General features: G+C 40.9%; 2 protein-coding genes across 6 annotated transcripts in view; one reads left to right on the top strand and one right to left on the bottom strand.

Annotated features, from left to right (window-relative positions):
• LOC122817037 (transient receptor potential cation channel subfamily C member 4 associated protein) overlaps window positions 1–18,910 on the bottom strand; it is a gene marked incomplete in the record, with an annotated part of 2,826,501 nt that overhangs the window by 1,943,960 nt on the left and 863,631 nt on the right.
• ENG (endoglin) overlaps window positions 1–18,910 on the top strand; it is a 730,651-nt gene that overhangs the window by 479,834 nt on the left and 231,907 nt on the right. For all 5 annotated transcript variants that reach the window (XM_044090171.1, XM_044090170.1, XM_044090172.1 and 2 more), the window contains exon 9: window positions 8,072–8,220. In XM_044090171.1, coding sequence (XP_043946106.1) covers window positions 8,072–8,220 — 149 coding nt within the window. The remainder of the gene's footprint in view (window positions 1–8,071; window positions 8,221–18,910) is intronic.

The raw sequence follows: 18,910 nt of genomic DNA, 5'->3' as shown, positions 1-18,910 counted from the left end.
CTGTTTACTGTGTTTTTTTTTTAATTACTGTTTCATTGTAATGTTGGCCACGGTGGTTTAGCATTGTCGCCTCATAGCAAGAGGTTATTCAGTTCGATTCTCGGCTGAAGCATCTTCTGTGCGGAGTCTGCATGTCCTCCTGGTGGTCGAGTGAGTTTTAAACACGTATAGGAAGTTGAGTGCATGTGTGTGTCTTCTGTGAAGGTTGGGCACCAGGTTGGCAACTCAGCACCGTAAAAGCTCCACTGCCAATCAATCTGTAGGTTAGTGATCCGCTTTGGCGACCTCTAACTGGGAAAAGCCAAAAGACATTGCTTTTACTGTTTCATTGTAGTAGTTCTCCATGTCAGAGAAAGCTAGATAAATGTTTTTCCCCTCCCAATCACCTTGTTGTAGTTGTGCTGTTAAACTATTGTTGCCTGCCCTTTATGCTAATTTGACAACATAGTTCCCTCTCTCTCTCTCTCTCTGTTCATTGGCTGTTGACAATAAGCACATAATTATCATTTTGAAAAGTTTCTCCCCTTAAACTACTCAACAGGGTAAAAGACCTTTGCTAAAATTGCTTAATATTGAGTGTACTGACACTGCACAGATTTAGTAGCAAATTAGTAAATATTTTTAAATGATTAGTTTACTGATGGCAGAAGTGGGGTTAGTTGTTTTGTAATGAAATTTAAATACTCAGTGGCAAGTCCATCCAAACATTATTCTAAAACTGAACTCCAAATAGCTATAGTTACCCCTGGCCTAGAGTCATTCCTGTCAGTATCATGGAATAACACTTCCCCACAATATCTCTAGCCAGCCTGATTGGCATGGATATGTTGAGACAGTGTCTGATTATCATCTGTTACTCAAACAGCATGACACAGTGTGTAAGAGATGTGCCTGTATATCCTTGGATCCAAAAATCTCACTCACAGTAAACTCAGGCACCAACATTAGTCAATGTTAAATAAAACAATTTGACATTCAGAATACTCACTAGGTGGAATATCTTCTTGGATCTCATCCTTACTAATATGGGAGCATTTTGCACTATCCCTTACGTATCTTCTTCACTTATTAGGTCTGACCATAAAGCAGTCTCTTTTGAAATAAAACTGAAACCAGATAACCCTTCCATGCAAGGTACCTACTCCTAAGTGTTACATTGGCAAGCTTCAAATCCCCACCAAACCCACTTTACTCCAATGAATATGAAGAAATGTACACCACCACATTATACCAGCATGTAAACAGCTGCATACACTGTAGGAATAAGTGCAGGGCAAAGCCCAGAAACAAACCCACATGGTGGAACCATAATATCAACAAGCTTGATAATAAAAGGAAAAGAATTTTGACTAAAATTAAGATTAATTCCCAGAATGTTAAAAGCCTTGGCATATAAATAAACAACCAACTCAGGAGCTTAATAAAATCCACCAAAGCCACGTTTCAGGCTAAAATGGACAACTTTTCCCTGAGATCAGCTAGTTCTCTCCTCTAATGCACTTTTACTAGCTTATTAGTCTAGCACTTTACCAGACTTCTTGTAGCAATTATTGTAACACACAAGTGCTACCAGCACTAAACATTCTACAAGGAAATGGTTCCAGTACTAATTATTAATGCCCACCCCTCCAGGCATGTCTAAAGGTCAGTTCCCTGTGCTTTCTCCTATTAACCTGGTGAACTTGAGCCTCCTGAGGCAATGTAGCAACTGCCTCATGTACACAGACAACCCTCTCCTCTTACCTCCCAACACTCAGACTTGTGAGAGATGCACTTATATATCCAAATTGGAAGCCACGCACTCTCCAGCCAAGACTGGAATAGCTGGTCAAGAGGAGAAGGTCAACACTTGCACCACACCACATGGAACACACAGCCCCCCAGAACATACACACCAGCACTGACTTCACATAAAAACACAAACCACACACCCACCATCGTGGAGGGTCTCAATAAAAATCTATCCAAACAGCAGAGACCTCCAAGGCAGAAATTCACTCAACCACCACAACACAACACAACACTAATAATGAGACACATAACTCTCCTAAAGAGTGTACCACTCAACCAAAGCCCCTAAGGCAAAACAACATGCCCAACACGCTAGTCATAGGTGACTTGATAGTGAGGCATACTGATGTCCCACTCACTAAGTTGAATAAGGAGAAAGTAACAGTCAGCTGCCTGTCGGGTGCCACAGGATACACCACATAACACATGCACTCAGGTCCCTCAACAACAGGTACAAATATGACTCTGTATATGCGGGTGTGAATAACCGGAGATGTACCTCCCTGGACTACATGAAAAGAGACATGGAGGAGCGCTTGGATTATGTAGCATAGACGGGTACGACCCTAGCCCTGAGCAGCATCCTACCATCTCCCAGAATGATACCACACTACAAGCGGAAAATAATTGATTTCAACAATTGGTTAAGTTTCTGGTGTCATTCTAAGAGGATCCATTATCTGTCTGCCTGGGATGATATGATTAGCAGACCTCGATGCTTTGTCAGAGATGGCCTGCATCTGTCATCCCTGGGCTTCCGGATACTGGCCAAGGCTCTTGCCACCCCCTATATTACCTTTTTTAGGCAGTGTACAAAAAAACAAATTACCACCGTAAAAGCTACAAACAAATGCAATCGGAGGGTCATGCTGCTCAATGCTAGAAGTCTATATTTCAAAATGCACTCGCTTGATGCACTCCTTAAAATGGAGAACATTGACATTTCTGCTGTAACAGAGACCTGGTTCAAGGCAGCAGAAAGCACCCCTGTACTACCAGGCTATAACCCATTCCACACCTTTTGGCCCCAGAATTTGGATCGAAGCTCCAAAGGCAGTGGTGTTTCCATATTCATAAAGGATACACATACCTTCAGACTGGTAGCCCAACATAATGCATCAGAGATACTTCAGGTGCAAGTAAAATTGGGTAAGACAGCGATTCAGGTCATAGCCTGCTATAGGTCCCCAACCATGTCCCAAGACTCACACTCCACATTCCTAAGCACCCTGGAGAATATTAGGGTCCAACCTAACACTTTCATACTGGGTGACTTCAACTACCCTTTCATTAACTGGGAAAACTGCTCATATACCAATACACTTTCCCAGCGTTTCCTGGAATTCATTAATTCCAATGCCCTGGACCAACTCATTCTTACCCCCACTAGAGGTAGCAACATCCTTGACCTGGTCATTATTAACATGGGTGACCATTGCTCTACACCAATAGTCAACTACTCCCTGGTTAGATCTGACCACAAATGAATCACCTTGGAAATCCACATCCCTCCCACCCCCACCCCCGCAAAGGTAACCATCATGAAAAACTTCTCAAAAGCTAACTTTGGGCTCCTAACAACAGAGGTGGCTAACTTCACGACACCCATGCAAATGGAGAATAGTTGCATAACCGCTGACTCATACATCAATGCACTGTACAAACATGTACACAAATGCATGGATCTCGCCATACCCAATAAAACCAAGACGCTCTCCTCCAAAAACAGGAAGCCAATCTGGTGGTCCCCTGCCATAAACAAATTCTACAACAGAAGGAGGAAACTGATGCAGAATAAGGTGAAGTCCCAAGACTGGAAAAACTCCCTTATCAGCCTCAACAAAAAGTTGAGATCCCTCATCAAATCCTCTAAAGCTAGGTATGAAAACAGAATTGTGACAGATAGTAAAAAAAAACACATGGCCTTCTAAAGTTATGTAAAGAATTTCCATGGCAATACCCAGATTTGCTCTGAGCTACTGCACAATGGTACCTCCTATACCGAGCCAACAGATATTGCCAATATACTGACCGACAGATTCAGTGCCCCTCTCTCCCTTCCCAAAGGACCTACCACATTAACAGCAGATTGTTAGGCACCCAGTATTACTGGTGCACAGGTTAAAACAGCACTGTCCAAGGCCAAGAATACAGCTTCTATGGGACCTGACAATATCCCTGGCTGTGTTCTACATGAACTACAGAGAGAAATGGCACCTCATATTTGTGCCCTGTTCAATCACAACCTCACCTCAGGCTTTTTCCCTACCAAATGGTGCACTGCTACAGCTATCCCTCTCCACAAAGGAGGAGCGACTACAGATGCTGGGAAATATCGCCCCATTAGTCTAACGAGTCTGATATGCAAAGCTATGGCATGCATCATCATGGACCTAATAAACCAGGATATAGGGAATCTCCAAAGTCTGGATCCCACACAGTTTGGTTTTGTGAAGGGTAGATCATGCCTGCTCAACTTGGTCAACTTCTTTGAGTCCGTCACCAGAGCTGTGGATGAAGGCAAGGTGGTTCACACAGTCTACCCTGATCTGGCCAAGGCCTTTGATATCATTCCCCACTCAGGAATCATAGAAAAACTCAGTAAGCTAGGCATCAACCCCTATATCATTAGGTGGGTTGCAAACTGGCTCACAGATCCCACAGTGTGAAAGTAGCTGACCCAAATCAGATTGCCGACCAGTCACGAGTGGAGTCCCACAAGGTTCATTCCTGGGTCCTCTCCTGTTTGGTATCTACTTCTCTGAACTCCAGGCCAACACGAAGGGACTCTGGCTGTCAAAGTTCACAGATGATTGCAAGTTGGGAGCTATTATTTACTCCTCAAGTGATGCTTGACATCCTTCAGAAAGGCCTCACTGAGACCAATGACTGGTGTTAGAACCATGGCCTTAAGCTCAATGCCACAAAATGTGTCGCTATCCCCTTTGGGAAAAAGTTGGTTCCCATAAATTAGTACATCGATGGCAGTCCACTGAACACAGAAGGTGTTATAAGAGATCTGGGATCACAGGTTGACAGCAACCTCTCTTTCAACCACCACATTGCCACTGTGGTGAGAAAGTCCTTCTATGTGGCACATCTCTTTACTAAGGGTTTTGCATCCAGGAAGAAAGAGGTCATTGTCTCCCTCTACTCTTCCCTCATTAGGCCATTCAAGTACAATGCCCTATTTGGCATGTACCTCACTAGACACCTACAACAACTGGAGAGGCCTCAAAAGTACCTCACAAAGAGGATTCTAGGCCTTAAACACTTGTCCTATATGGACAGACTCAAACTATTCTCTGCCTCATATCCCCTACTTAGAGGCGATCTCTGCTTGACTTACAAAACCATGTCTGACCCAGCTCTGTTAGAAATGCTACATCTAAAGAAATCCCTCCCCACCACATGCTCCGGAGACCTCAACCTCATTACCACAATCAACAGAACATGCTGGAGGGGCAGGTTCATAATCCATAGACTGCCCATGCTATAGAATCGACTTCCCATACATGTCAAACAGAGCACCTCACTGGCCCTCTTCAAGAGGAATCTTGATGAGTGGATGGGAAATAGAAAATTCATCCCAGGGATCACTCCAGTGGCTCTACTTGACAGATGCACTGGGAACTAAGGTCGGGTGGCACAATGCCAAGGTAATCCTACAGGCTAGGCGTGTAAAGGCTCCAGGGCCATTAGCCTAGTACACACCTATGAAACTAAGAAAATAGCCAAGTCAAAGACAATCAGAAGGCATTATTTAGTTGTGTTCATAATCTCAAAAGCACAATGTAGCAATGTGCTGAGCTGATTGGGAACGATGTTAACTACATTGACACTGAAAATATAGCTAACCTACTGGCTTATAAACATAGGTCTAACTTTACCCCTCTCTATCCTCCATTTATTCCCTCAAGATTTACCTGAGATTGACTCACCTCTAGCTATCACACAAGACCAAGTCTTAAAAAGTGCTGTCAAAAGCTAAAAATACTACACTGATGGGTCCTGACAATATCCCTGGAAGCATCTTAAATAGCATGAAGCATGATTTAGCCACACCTCTAACACTGTTTAATCTTAGCCTCCATACAGGTTTTGTACCAAGTAAATGTAGAGCAGCTACAGTCATTCCCTTGCATAAGGCAGGACCTTCCACAGATCCAGGCACTTACAGACACATAAGTCTGACCAGCCTCATATGCAAAGCCATGGAAAGACTTGTCATGCAATTATTGAATCAGGACATCAGGACATAAGGATCCTCCAAACAGTAGATCCATCTCAGCCTAGAGTCATCAAGGGCAGGTCATGCTTACTCAACCTGGTGGATTTTTTTGAAAAGGTTACCAAGTTGATGGATGAAGGCAAAATAGTACACACTGCATATCTTGACCTGGCAAAAATGTTTGACACAATTCCCCACTCAGGCATGGTAGAAAAGCTAATTAAACTGGGAATAAACCCCTATGTCTCCCGATGAATTGCCAATTGCCTTACAGATAGGATGCAGATAATCAAAATAATGGAGGTTACCTCCCCAACGAGACAAGTCACCAGTGGAGTCCTCAAGGGTTCTGTGCTGGGAACCTCTCCTGTTTGTATCTACTTTTCTGAAGTAAAAGCCAATACCAAAGAGCTCTGGCTGACTAAGTTTGTAGATGACTGCAAGATAGGAGCAGTCATTGAATCCCCAGTCTTGCAGGAAGGTTTGGCTCAAACAAATAACTGGTGTCAAATTCATGCTCAGATACCAAATGCCAAAAATGCATTATTGTATCCTTTGGGAAGTTATCTATCCCAGATTATTACCACATTGAAATATACCCCTAAAGTTGACTTATTTGTTAATCTTTTGGGAACTTCTGTGGACAGTGGCCTAACTTTTGACCAACATGTGTCTGTTGTTGTAAGAAAGTCCTATGTTGCACAGCTTATAAACAAGTGATGTATCCATATCTAGGGATGTCATTGTTCCTCTTTATTCAGTCATTGAATGTAATGCTCCCTTTGGTATGTATCTGTCAAGACACATGCAACAGCTAGAACACCCACAAAGATACCACACTAAAAGGATACAAGGCCTGAACAACATGTCCTATACTGACCGACTCAAAAGTCCTGTCATTATATTTGATATCCTACAGACTGCTAAGAGGTGACCAGTGTCTGGCATACTAGGCATCCTCCAATACTGATGGATATACTGCAAATCAGCAAGTTAAATGGCATCAGAAATACTCAGTCTAGGAAATTAAACCTCTTCTGCAACGTCAAAAGAACAGTTTAGAAGGACAGGAATATTTCTCAGAAGATACCGCTGCTGTAGAACAGACTCCCCATCCACATAAAACAAAGTTCATCCCTGTCCATTTTCAAAAGCAACTTAGATCTATGGATGGGAAACAGAACCTTTACCCCTGTATTACTAATGGTCAGATGCACCTCCTAAATTCTTTATTCCATGCATGGGTCCCCTCAAATTATCTATGGTATGATCCCAGGTATTCTCATTAGGTGTAGTATATCATTATTGACCATGAGATGTATCAGGCCAGTCTATAATCAGATGGGATAGGTTATTTTAAGCAAGTATGGGCAACTGCGGTGGTGCAGCGGTTAGCATTGTCACCTCACAGCAAGAGGTTCTCCAGTTTGATCCTTGGCTGGGGTGCCTTCTGTGTGGAGTCTGCATGTTCTCCCTGTGGTTGCGTGGGTTTCCTCTGGGTGCTCCAGTTTCCTCCCACATCCCAAAGACATGCTGTAGGTAGATTGGACACTCTAAACTGGCCCTACGTGTGAGTGCGTGCATGTGTTTGCCTTCTGTGGAAGGTTGGGTGCTGGGCTGGCAACTCAACACCGTAAAATTCCATTGCCAATCATGAGAAGACAGGTGATACACTGTGGCGACCCCTAACTGGGAAAAGTCGAAAGAAGAAGAAGAAGAAAGGGAAACTGGCTAAGCTTAAAATGAACTTATGAACCTATGTGATTAATCATTACACTCTGCTGAAGGAATCAGAGCATGCAAGATGTACACTGTCAAGGGGGCAAGCTGCTTCCCTGAGGTAAATATGACTTGTGGTACAACATCAATAGCTATGAAGGTGGGGTTGATTTAATTCAGTCCATTCAGTTTAATTTATTTATTAAGTCTACTTTCATTCATCTAGTCTTGCGCCCTTTCAGTTTGGTTTCTTTAATAAGCCTAATGGTATTCATATAATCTTAGACTAGTGGAGATGACTGACAGAGATATTTTATGTTCTTTTTTAAGATAATGGGCAAACAACTTCAACTCCTGTGCCATCTACATCTAAACCGTCCACTACAAATGAAGAAATTACCGAAATTCTTAAATCAATGTTAGCAGTACATTGTGACAACAGTACTGTCGAGATTTCTATATCTTTTGAGCTCAGTAAGGTAAGTTTATAAAATGTAACTGAACTCCTATGGACAGTGTTACAATGTAATAAATCAAATCATTTATAATACATCAGGGTTCTACTGATGTTTGATTCCACAGTCAGCATTTAGTGAGATGTATGTGAGTTCAGGAAATAAAAAGCTACAGAAGTCAGAAAGAAGTAAACAAAAAAGGCATGTCTGACAGAAACTTTAATTTCTTCTGCTAGATGCTCCAAAGTGACTGATTTAGTTGAGTATTTATTAACAAAACTAACACATGCACTCACACACATAAATATACACATGTACTGATGCATAACCACAAACATGCACGCACCATGTACACACAAAAAAATCCACAAAAGAGTCAACTGTCCTTTTATGCCTCCATGGGGATAACAGACAAGCTATCAAAAGGTTTCTTAACTTTATACCAACTTGGTAATCAACCACGTAAGAGTCCCACGCTTGTTTCCTATTCTGTCTTTGAAGAATGTATATCACTATCTTCTGGATATTTTAACCCAGTATGTCAAAAATGCCATCCTTCACAGGTATTCATTCCACTCACTTCTAGATCTCTGAGAATATCTTTCTATGTATTTTGTCAGCCTGTGCATTATCTGATTAGCCTATTACTTTGGTAGTTAGCTATGGAGTCATAATGACAGAGACTAAGCACTTTGACAGTAAGCTATGCAGGCACAGTCATAGAGACTAATCACTGCAGACACCATGGCAGAGACTAATCGCTTTGATAGTAAGCTATACAGACAGAGACTAATTACTTTGGTAGTGCATCAGTTTAAATAGCGAGTTGTGAAGTCAAATGACATAATCAGGGAGCACTTAGCCTTTTAAATGTAGTTCCATTCAATAAACTCTGTTAGTTTTCCCTGCTAGTACTACCAGTTGTGAACCAAATCATACTACTATACTGTGCTCAAGAATCTCTCAGCAAATATAGAGATGCCAGGAAATTAGTGAATATTTGGAAATGCAGAATAAAGACTGAACTGGTTTTCTACTTAGGGAGGCAGAAGAACAATGTAGTCACCCAGGGGGGAAATAGATGACCTGTGACAAATGGTATATTATGGCATGAGTTTGTAAAGGACAAGGGGAGGAACAGGCTGAAGAATGGGAGGAAAGGAGTATATATAGGGAAAATGATTTAAAGAGACTGGAAATAACCTAATAAGCCAAGGGAGGTTATCTGTATGCTAAGTTAGAGATAGTGAGAATGAGAAAAGCATTGGAAAAGAAAGCATAAGTTTAAAATGCAGTGCTGTAGTTTTGGTTGAGTTAACTGTAATTCCATGCTAAGATCTGTGTGTAAAAAAAAAAAAAAAAAAAAAGCCCACCAGGACATCAGAAAATAGAACTTTTCTTTTATTGTTGGCTATTCCGGATTGGGGAGGGTTACACATCTGTTTGTTTATTCTTGTTGATTATGACAAGGTCTGTACTATCAGTGCCTGTGGATATAGAAAGTATAGTTGTGTACACTTACCGTAAATGTAGATGTTCGAGTGTATTCACTGTTGCAGTCATTACATTTGGGTAATCTGCTGGCAGGTTGCCCTCAGTCGGCCTGAATAACAAAGTCTTGGGTCCTGCATCGGTTGCTGTCTCCTCTTCCATGACGTCAGGTCGTCAGGGGTATAAAACATGCAGCCGACGCCATTTTATTCAGTTTTTTCTTGCCCCAGATGTCAGGTGCCCCCCAAATGGGGAGCAAAAAAAAAAAATATATATATATATATATATATATATATATATATAAGCAAACAGTAAATATATAAATGCACTTTTAGAAACATAAACTTTACCTTCAACTAAAAGCAAATGCACCACAAAGGCTTTTGAGTATAGTGAGGGAAAGAAAAGGTATAGAAAGGGGGATGGCGGGTGGGTAACCCAGACTGCAACAGTGAATACACTCGAACATCTACATTTATGGTAATTGTACACAACTGTACTATGTTCTTCCTGTTTCACTGTTGCAGTCATTATATTTGGGTAGAATCCCAAAGCTATGGATGGGAGGATGGAACTAAACAGCATTAGGGGTGGCTATATGGCCCTGCAGTGGCAATGCCTGTCCTGGATTTGGAGAAGAGAGGTAACTGATAATGTTTTGTGAAGGTATGAACAGAGCTCCAAGTAGCAGCTTCTAGAATGTCTTTGGTTGGAACCCCTCTGAGAAAAGCTGCTGAAGTAGAGGCAGCCCTGGTGGAATGTGATCTGATCCCCTTGGGCACAGGTTTATCATGGTGCAAATAGCAGAAAGGAATGCAGTGGCTTATCCATTTGGAAATTGTCTGCTTTGATATAGCCTTCCCCTATGACCCTGCAGCAAATGCTAGCAGTAGTTGCTCGGGCTTTCTTAGAGATTTGGTCCTATTTAGGGAGAATCTTAGTTGTCTGAGTACATCCAATGAATGCAAAATCCGCTCCCCATTGTTCTGCAGATTTGGGTAAAATGTTGGCAGGTGAATGGTCTGGTTAAGAGCCACACTGGGTACCACCTTAGGCATAAAAGAAGGATTGGTCCTGAGGGACACCCTGTCTGGGTAAAATATAATAAAAGGCTCCACTGCCATGAGAGCCTGTAGTTCTGAAACCCTTTTTGCTGAAGTGACTGCCAAAAGAAAAGCTGTTTTCCAAGATATAAATTTTATATCCGCAGTAGCTGCTGGTTCAAAAGGAGGCAGGGTGAGTTTTTCCAGCACAAAATTGAGGTCCCATGCAGGAGTTGGTGCTCTTCTGGGTGGCCTTAAATTTTTGGCTCCTCTAAGATACTGTTTAAGCAGAGGATGAGAAAAGAGGGGAGGCTCTGTGTTGTAATGAGCCGAGATGGCAGATGCATGGATTTTTATTGAAGAAAAAGATAGGCCCTTGTCAAGCATCTCAGTCAAATATTGTAAAACCTGAGGAATATTGGGCTTTGCTATGTCTATTCCTTGTGCTTGGTTCCAAGCACAGAATCTCTTCCATTTATCAGCATATGATTTTCTAGTACTAGGCCTTCTGGCTTCCAAAATGACATCCATCACAGATTTACTGAGAGGTGGTGTTTGAATAATTAGTTGATTAGCCATGCTGCAAGATTCAGAGTTTGGAGCTGAGTGCGCAGAATTTGATAGTTCTGCTGAGACAGTAGATGAGGTATTTGAGGCAAGTACCATGGAGAAAGGTGAGACATATTCCTTAGAAGCAGGGTACCAGTGCTGGTGGGGCCAGTCAGGAGCAATTAGGATAATTTTTGTTTTTTTCAGTCTGACTTTCAGTAAGACCTTGGAGAGTAGAGGCAGAGGGGGAAAGGCATAGACTGATAGGTTTTTCCAACTGAAGGATAGACCATTCACTTTCCATGCTTTTTTGTGATGAGTTCTTGTGCAGAATTTGTCCAACTGATAATTTTGGGGAGAGGCAAATAGATCTATGTCTGGGCTCCCCCATTTCTGTGTTAACATGCTGAAGATTTGTGGATCCAGTTTCCATTCGTGTGGGTTCATAAGATTTCTGCTTAGGTCGTCTACCAGAGTGTTTTGCTTTCCTGGCAGGAATTGAGCTTGAAGATGTACTTGGTAAGTCAAGGCTGTGTTCCACAAAGCTATGGCTAGTCTGCAAAGGGGTTAGGAATGTGTACCCCCCTGCTTGTTTATGTACCACATAACTGTGGTGTTGTCCGTCCTTATCAGTGGTTGTCCTGGATGAAGTAAGTCCTTGAAGGCTGTCAGAGCATTCTGAACAGCTAGCATCTCTTTCTGGTTGATATGCAGATGCATTTGGTTTGGGCTCCATTTGCCCTGAATGCATCTCCCTGCCAGGTGGGCCCCCCAAGCATAATCTGATGCTCTCTAGTTAGGGTTTGGGTGGCAGGGGGTAGAGTGAATGACAGCCCCTTGTTTTGGTGACATGTCTCTGCCCACCAAAGGAACTCTTGTTGTAGGCAGAGAATTAGAGGAATCATTGTTTCCAGGCTGTGACAATGTTGACTCCATAAACTTTTTAGGTACCATTGAAGTTTCCTCATATGCAGTCTCGCATATGGGATTAGTAGAATGCAGGACGCCATGAACCCCAAAGCCTGCAGAATTTGTCTTGCAGATAACTGGGTTTTTGTTGCCAGTTGTTTGAAGCATGTTGTCAGTTGCCTTTGTTTGACTGGTGTGAGGTAAGCTATCTGTGCAGTTGTATTCAAGCTTGCACCCAGGAATGTAATTATTTGTGAGGGAACCAGTTGTCATTTCTTTTTGTTTATGGTGTACCCTAGGCATACTAGAAGCCTTTTTGCAAACGCCAGATGTTGAAGAAGAGTGTCGTTGTCCTCTGCTTGAATGAGACAATCGTCCAGATAAGGATAAATTTGAATGCTTCTTTGTCTGCAGAACGCAATTACTGGTGCAGGCACTTTGTAAAGACCCTGAGCGCAGTAGATAAGCCAAAGGGCAGTGCAGAGAATTGGTAATGCAAAAAACCTGCTTTGAAGCGGAGGTATCTTCTGCATGATTCCCTTATTGGGATATGCAGGTATGCCTCTTTTAAGTCTAGAATTACTAACCAAGCATTTCTGTCTAGCATAGGCAGTAGCTGTTGTAAAGTCAGCATTTTGAATTTTGGAATGTCCTGGAACGTGTTAAAAATCGATAAGTCCAGTATTTGGACGCCATGAATTGTCTTTTCTAGGTACCAGGAAAAGTCTTGAATAAAAACCTTGTCCTTTTTCCTTTTCTAGTACTGGTTGAATAGCCCCCATATCCATGAGGGTCCTGATTTATTTCTGGGCCTCTGCCCACTGGTTTTGTGGCAGATTTGGCCATCTGTTTGGAATTGGCAAAATATGGAAATTAAATGTGTACCCCTGGGATACTATGTTTAATACCCCACTTGTCCTGGTTAATTAACTGCCAGTTTTGAGCATGAAGTGCTAACTTTCCCCCCAAGGGGGCTGCCAAAAGATAAGTGCTTGGTGATGGTAGAGGAAAGTCATTGAGACTGCTTACTGTAGGGTTGTGCTTTGTTTCCTCCAGATTTGGAGGTGGAGGCACCCCATTGCTTTGACCTGTAAGAACCCTGTGATTGGTATTGGGAGCCTTCTGAGCACCTGAATTTGCCCTGAGGGTTCTGTTGGACACAGGAAAGGACCAATTTTTAGTAGGCCAGTGCCTACTGAACCTGGGTGGCTGCACTTGCAAGAAATCTTTTACAGTTTGCATAGATTTAGCTTTGTCTTCCATTTTCTTTAAAACCTCTTCTGCCTTATTGCCAAACAGAGTATCATGCTGCAAAGGGGCATCCAACAATTTAGCTTTAACATGATCGGGCAGATTTTGCTCCTTGAGCCAGGTATGCCTTCTAATCACAGCTCCGTTAACCGCGGCCCTACAAGAGGCCTCCAAGGAATCAAAACCACATTGCAATGTATGCTTTCCAACCTGTTCTGCTGAGTGCAACAATTCCTGTAACTCTTTATTTTCCACACAATCAGAAATCAACATAATTTTCTGTTTCAGTAAGCCCATAATATGCTATTGATATTTAAGCATATGAAACTGGCAGTTTAAAGACCTGGTTGTCAAGGTTGCAGACGTATAAACCCTCTTACCCCATCTATCCAGCGCCCTGGAATCTCTATCAGAAGGGGTAGGATTTTTGGCTGTCCTTTGGGACCCTGAGAAATAGTTACAGGGTCAGCAGCAGGATTTTTAAAAAGAAATTTGTGGGAGTCAGGAACCCTGCAATATCTGTCTGGCTTACTAGGAGCCGGAGGCAGGGAATCAGGAGCCATGCTTGATTCCGAGAACACATCATCAACAATGTCTAATATGGGAGGTATTGCCAAAGGCCTATGCTGAGGAAGAAGGAAATCCCTAAGCCTCTGTTTTGATTCCGAGAAGTCCTGACTCTCCCAGTGAAAATGTTCCCTTAAAGTATGCAAGGTCTCTCCAAAAGAGTAATCCTCAGGTGGAGATGCAGATGGGATGGATTCCTCTGCATCAGAATCCTCATAGGGTGGAATAGAAAATTCCTGATCAGAAGAGGAATCAGAAGAAATGGAAACCTGCTCTGAAGATTCATAATCAGTGCCTTGCCTAGGCCTCTAAGCAGGGGGGGGGTTGGGAACCCCTGATCAAGGTAATTAAATCCTCAGCCATTTTGATCTGTTTTTTAGGCATAGGGGCCTGAGCACGTGGCTCATGCGATGGTTTTTTAGACATAGAAGTTGTTTTTGACCTTGTTTTTGTTGCTGGCGTCAGTTTAATATAAAAATGTTGAGGCCTGAAAACAGCCTCAGAAGCAGGTGCCTGCTCAGCGGCTCCAGACCCATCCAAGGGAGAGACATCCGCGGGTTCAATACTCTGAGAATCTCACAGCATACCGGACGCCGAATGGGTCTCAGCAGAGGCCTGCGACTCAAAAGTAGCGGGTATCAGGGGCTACAAAGGTGCCTCACTGAGTACCGGCGAACCGGCGACTGGCTTAAGAGAAGCTTCGTCGTCTGTTTTGGACCTCGAAGGTCTGTCTCTTTCTTTGCGTTTTTTATGAACTCCGGTAGTCGGATTGCTAACCGATGACATTTCAGGATAATTAAATCTTGCACCAAAATATTTAGAAGCAAAAATATACCGACTCTTAATAGTGCTTTGGTTAAATCTAGCACAAAAGCAAGGCACGTTGTGATCTGGGCCTAGGCAAGGAATACAGTACAAATGAAAATCCTTATGAGGTATTTGCTTCCCACAAGTAATGCAATTATTAACTTTTACTGACATCGGTAAGGAGCAAGAAAAACTTTCCCCAATGCGGTACTTAGCTTTAGATTGAAGACTTCGGTTCTGAAACTCGAATATGAAAATTTCAGGAGTCGGCCGACCAGCACTTGCGAACTGCTTCTGCTTTGGGCACCGCACGGCAAGAAAGACTGAATAAAATGGTGTCGGCTGCATGTTTTATACCCCTGATGACCTGACGTCATGGAAGAGGAGACAGCAACCAATGCAGGACCCAAGACTTTGTTATTTGGGCTGACTGAGGGCAACCTGCCAGCAGATTACCCAAATGTAATGACTGCAACAGTGAAACACGAAGAACATCTGCTGGTCAGTGAGAAACCAATTGAAATCAGTTCAGTCAAGGTTGAAATTGAGTGTGTTGACAAGTTAATGAGGGGTACAAGACTCTGCATTGCATACATTTAAACAACTCTGAGTTTTCCAACTCATTTACTCAATTAGTATCAGTTAAGCAGGTTTCAATCAGTTTGTCAACAAGAAGATGAGCAAATATCCTTGTAAAAAAGTAGATGTAACAATACCAGATCTGTTCAGTGGCTCCTTTCATCTTTAAATTATATAAGACAAAAGCCCCCAGCACAATGTCGGAAAAAATGTCATAATAGGATTTCTTAGTTGAATTAATGAGAGTGGAAATTAAAATTTGTATACTCAGAACAGATAAGTTCAGTTGATAAAATAAAATACATTTTCAGCATCTGTGCTCTTTGTAAGTAGTAGTAATGGTAGTAATAGTAGTATGCTGTAAATAGTATGTTGCAAGTAGTTGTGGTAGTAATAGTATGTTGTAAGTAGTAGTAGTGGGTAACAGTAGTATGTTGTAAGCAGTATTAGTAATGGTAGTAATAGCAGTATGTTGTAAATAGTATGTTATAAGCAGTTGTGGTAGTAATAGTATGTGGTAAGTAGTAGTAGTGGGTAACAGTAGTATGTTGTAAGCAGTATTAGTAATGCTAGTAATAGTCGTATGCTGTAAATAGTATCTTGTAAGTAGTTGTGGTAGTAATAATAATATGTTGTAAGTAGTAGTAGTGGGTAACAGTAGTATGTTGTAAGCAGTATTAGTCATAGTAGTAATAGTAGTATGCTGCTTTTCTTGATGGATCATGAAAGGGAGAACGTTCTTGAGATTGTCTGTCCAGTATGAATCCACACAAATCTGAGCAGATGAAGGATAAACCAAAACTGTACACTTAGATGTCCATAGCACCATATGAAGTCTATAACCAATAGTAGATGGCTTAATAGTCCTGCATAAGCTACACTGTATGCAATTAACTCTATATTTTGCATGAAGGTTGCGAGTCTTGCTGTTTTTGTACTACATTACAGGTAGCAAACAGCAGATGCTAAGACTGGGATGAGAAAGATTTATCCTACCATCAGAAACAAATAGCATTAAGTAGTGGGCAAGATCTACAACAGAGGGTATTGAAATACAAGTAATCCACGGTGTTTGAGCTGGGTCTGGTATCTACCCCACGACCTAGATGGTAACAGGATAAATGTAAAAGAGTACCAGAGTTAAGCCCAGAAGATATCACCTTAGTTCTTAGATCTAGGAGAATGCTTATAATCCCTTAACAGCAGGAGAAATGTGGTGCCTTGTAGAACAAGAATGCTTGTTCATGGGGGGAGGGTGTGGCCAGCATGAGACAAGGATAGCAGCACTTCTTCATTGCTCTGCAACAAAACATATATTTCTGACAGGAAATGTTTTGTTTGAATAATCCTAAACAGTTCAAACTACTGAATTTCAATAGCCCTTTGTGATATAAAGAATTATTTCAAGAAAACAATTCGAAAATCTAATAACTTTCCTGTCAAAAACTGTGTAAAAGTAATTTCTCTCACTGTATCTGGCAGCAACATAAGCTTCACTAAGGCAGCACCTCAAGATTCTTCATGTAAGAAAGAGCTTCAGACACTTTTGAATCATATTCAAGAATTATCATTGAAATGAACAGACTGGATAATAAAATTGATGATTTTAATAAAGATTGTTCTAAACAAATGGAACAAATTAATGAGGCACTTCAGGAACAGAAAAATCAGATCTATGGCATTGAAGAATCTCTTAATATTATGGGTGGAAGACTAAATGAAGGAGAAAACAGCATTGGACTTTTATTGCAGCAAAATAAAATATTGTCAGCTGAAGTAGATGACCTTGAAAACAGAACTCGAAGGAATAATGGTCATATATTTGGACTTAGTGAAGGTAACAATATGATTTCTTTAACAGCCTGGCTTCCTAAAACTTTAGATCTTTCTGAAGCTCTCTCTTTTGGGATAGACAGAGTGCACTGGTCCCTAGGTAAACCTGCTGCAAAACCTGGTTATTCTCCGAGATCTATAGTGTTGAAGTTTATTTCATCTCAAGACAAATAACTGGTAATTAAAACTGCATGGGCTAAGTCACCACTTAAATATGATGGAAATATTGTGCATTTTGCAATGACTACTCAACAACAGTGATGGCAAAAAGAGAACAATTCCTTCCACTGATTAGACAGCTTAAAATGAAGCAAATAAAAATACATTTATTGTTCCTACTTAGACTAAAGATTTTCCTTACAAATGGGGTTAAACTCTTTGAAGATCCTGACCCTGCTTTGTCATTTCTACCAACAAAGAAAATTCTTGAACAAACCGAGCAAATGGATTGGAGTAATATATCCTCAAAGAGGCATATAGATTCAAATGGAAGCAGGATAAGTGAGAAAAAGAAAAGAAAATAAGGGGACAATGAAGAACTTTTCCGTTATCCTTTTCTTCAATCTTTATAAGGAAGATAACATTATGTTAAAGCATGTTTATTTTTTCCTTTTTGTAAACAAGCACAATTTTAGTTTTCTATAAACCTTTAACAGTAAAGCAAGAAACAATAACATACTAGGTTTACAACATAAATACGAACTTGACTACAAGCAAGTAGACTACATATGAAAGGTAATTTAACTCTTTTTTTTTCTGCATTATATTTATTTATTTTACAGTTATTTGACAATATCTTTTTATGAGTTGGAACAAAAAATTATACATTTTTAACAAAAACATTCAGTGTTTATATTATACAAAGTTGTAGGTTTCTATGTGATATTGCATGCTAAGAACTTACTGCATATTTTACTTATAAAATAGAAAAGACTGCAACATGACACAGTTGAACTCACATTTGTTTATCTTAGATAGTTACTGTTACAGGCTTGAACACAGCATATATCTTTTGTACTGTCGTTTTTCTTGATACTTTTGGGAAAAGTAACAACAGTGTTAATTACTATCTGTTACTTAAACAGTGTATTATACAAAATACCATCACCATCACTTTAATATAAAATGAATAGAAATGATCCAACGTATACACTTGCTAGAGTAATATTTAAAACAAAGCTTTGTTAAAACTAATAATTGCATTCTAAAGCTATCTGGAAAGCCAATGTACAGTCTTAGATAATAAGTTGTTGTTTTTGCTACACACAATGAAATGTGAAGTGGGGGGCAGTGGTGAATATGTTTGTTAAAAAAGTGTCTTTTATGGTTGTTTAGTTAAAAAGAGCTTTTAGTATATTAAACAACCTTAAAACTCTCTACTTGAGTGAAAGATTGAGCTTGGTGTTGTATGTAATGAAAATTGTTATTTGAGGGCTGTACTTATGTGAAGAGTTTCAGTGTGGTTTAGAAATGAAGCTCCTTTCTCTCAGGTTCAAGCTTTCTTCTTTCACTAGATTATGTGAAGCCTTTGATGTAAAAAGCTTGAGATAACTTGAAATTCCCACCCCAACTGACAGAAAAGAACTGTTCAAGCTTGGAGATCTGGTTTGCCAGGCAGCTTTGGAAAGATAACTTAAATAAAAGGCAGAACCATCTGAATATGCATTAGATCAAATTTCACTGTA

This window comes from Protopterus annectens, chromosome 12.part0 (genome assembly GCF_019279795.1).
Source record: "Protopterus annectens isolate FY-2018-M chromosome 12.part0, PAN1.0, whole genome shotgun sequence".
Classification (NCBI taxonomy): domain Eukaryota; kingdom Metazoa; phylum Chordata; order Ceratodontiformes; family Protopteridae; genus Protopterus; species Protopterus annectens.
The sequence above is the reverse complement of the archived record's forward strand: the minus strand, read 5'-3'. Positions and strand labels throughout refer to the sequence as shown.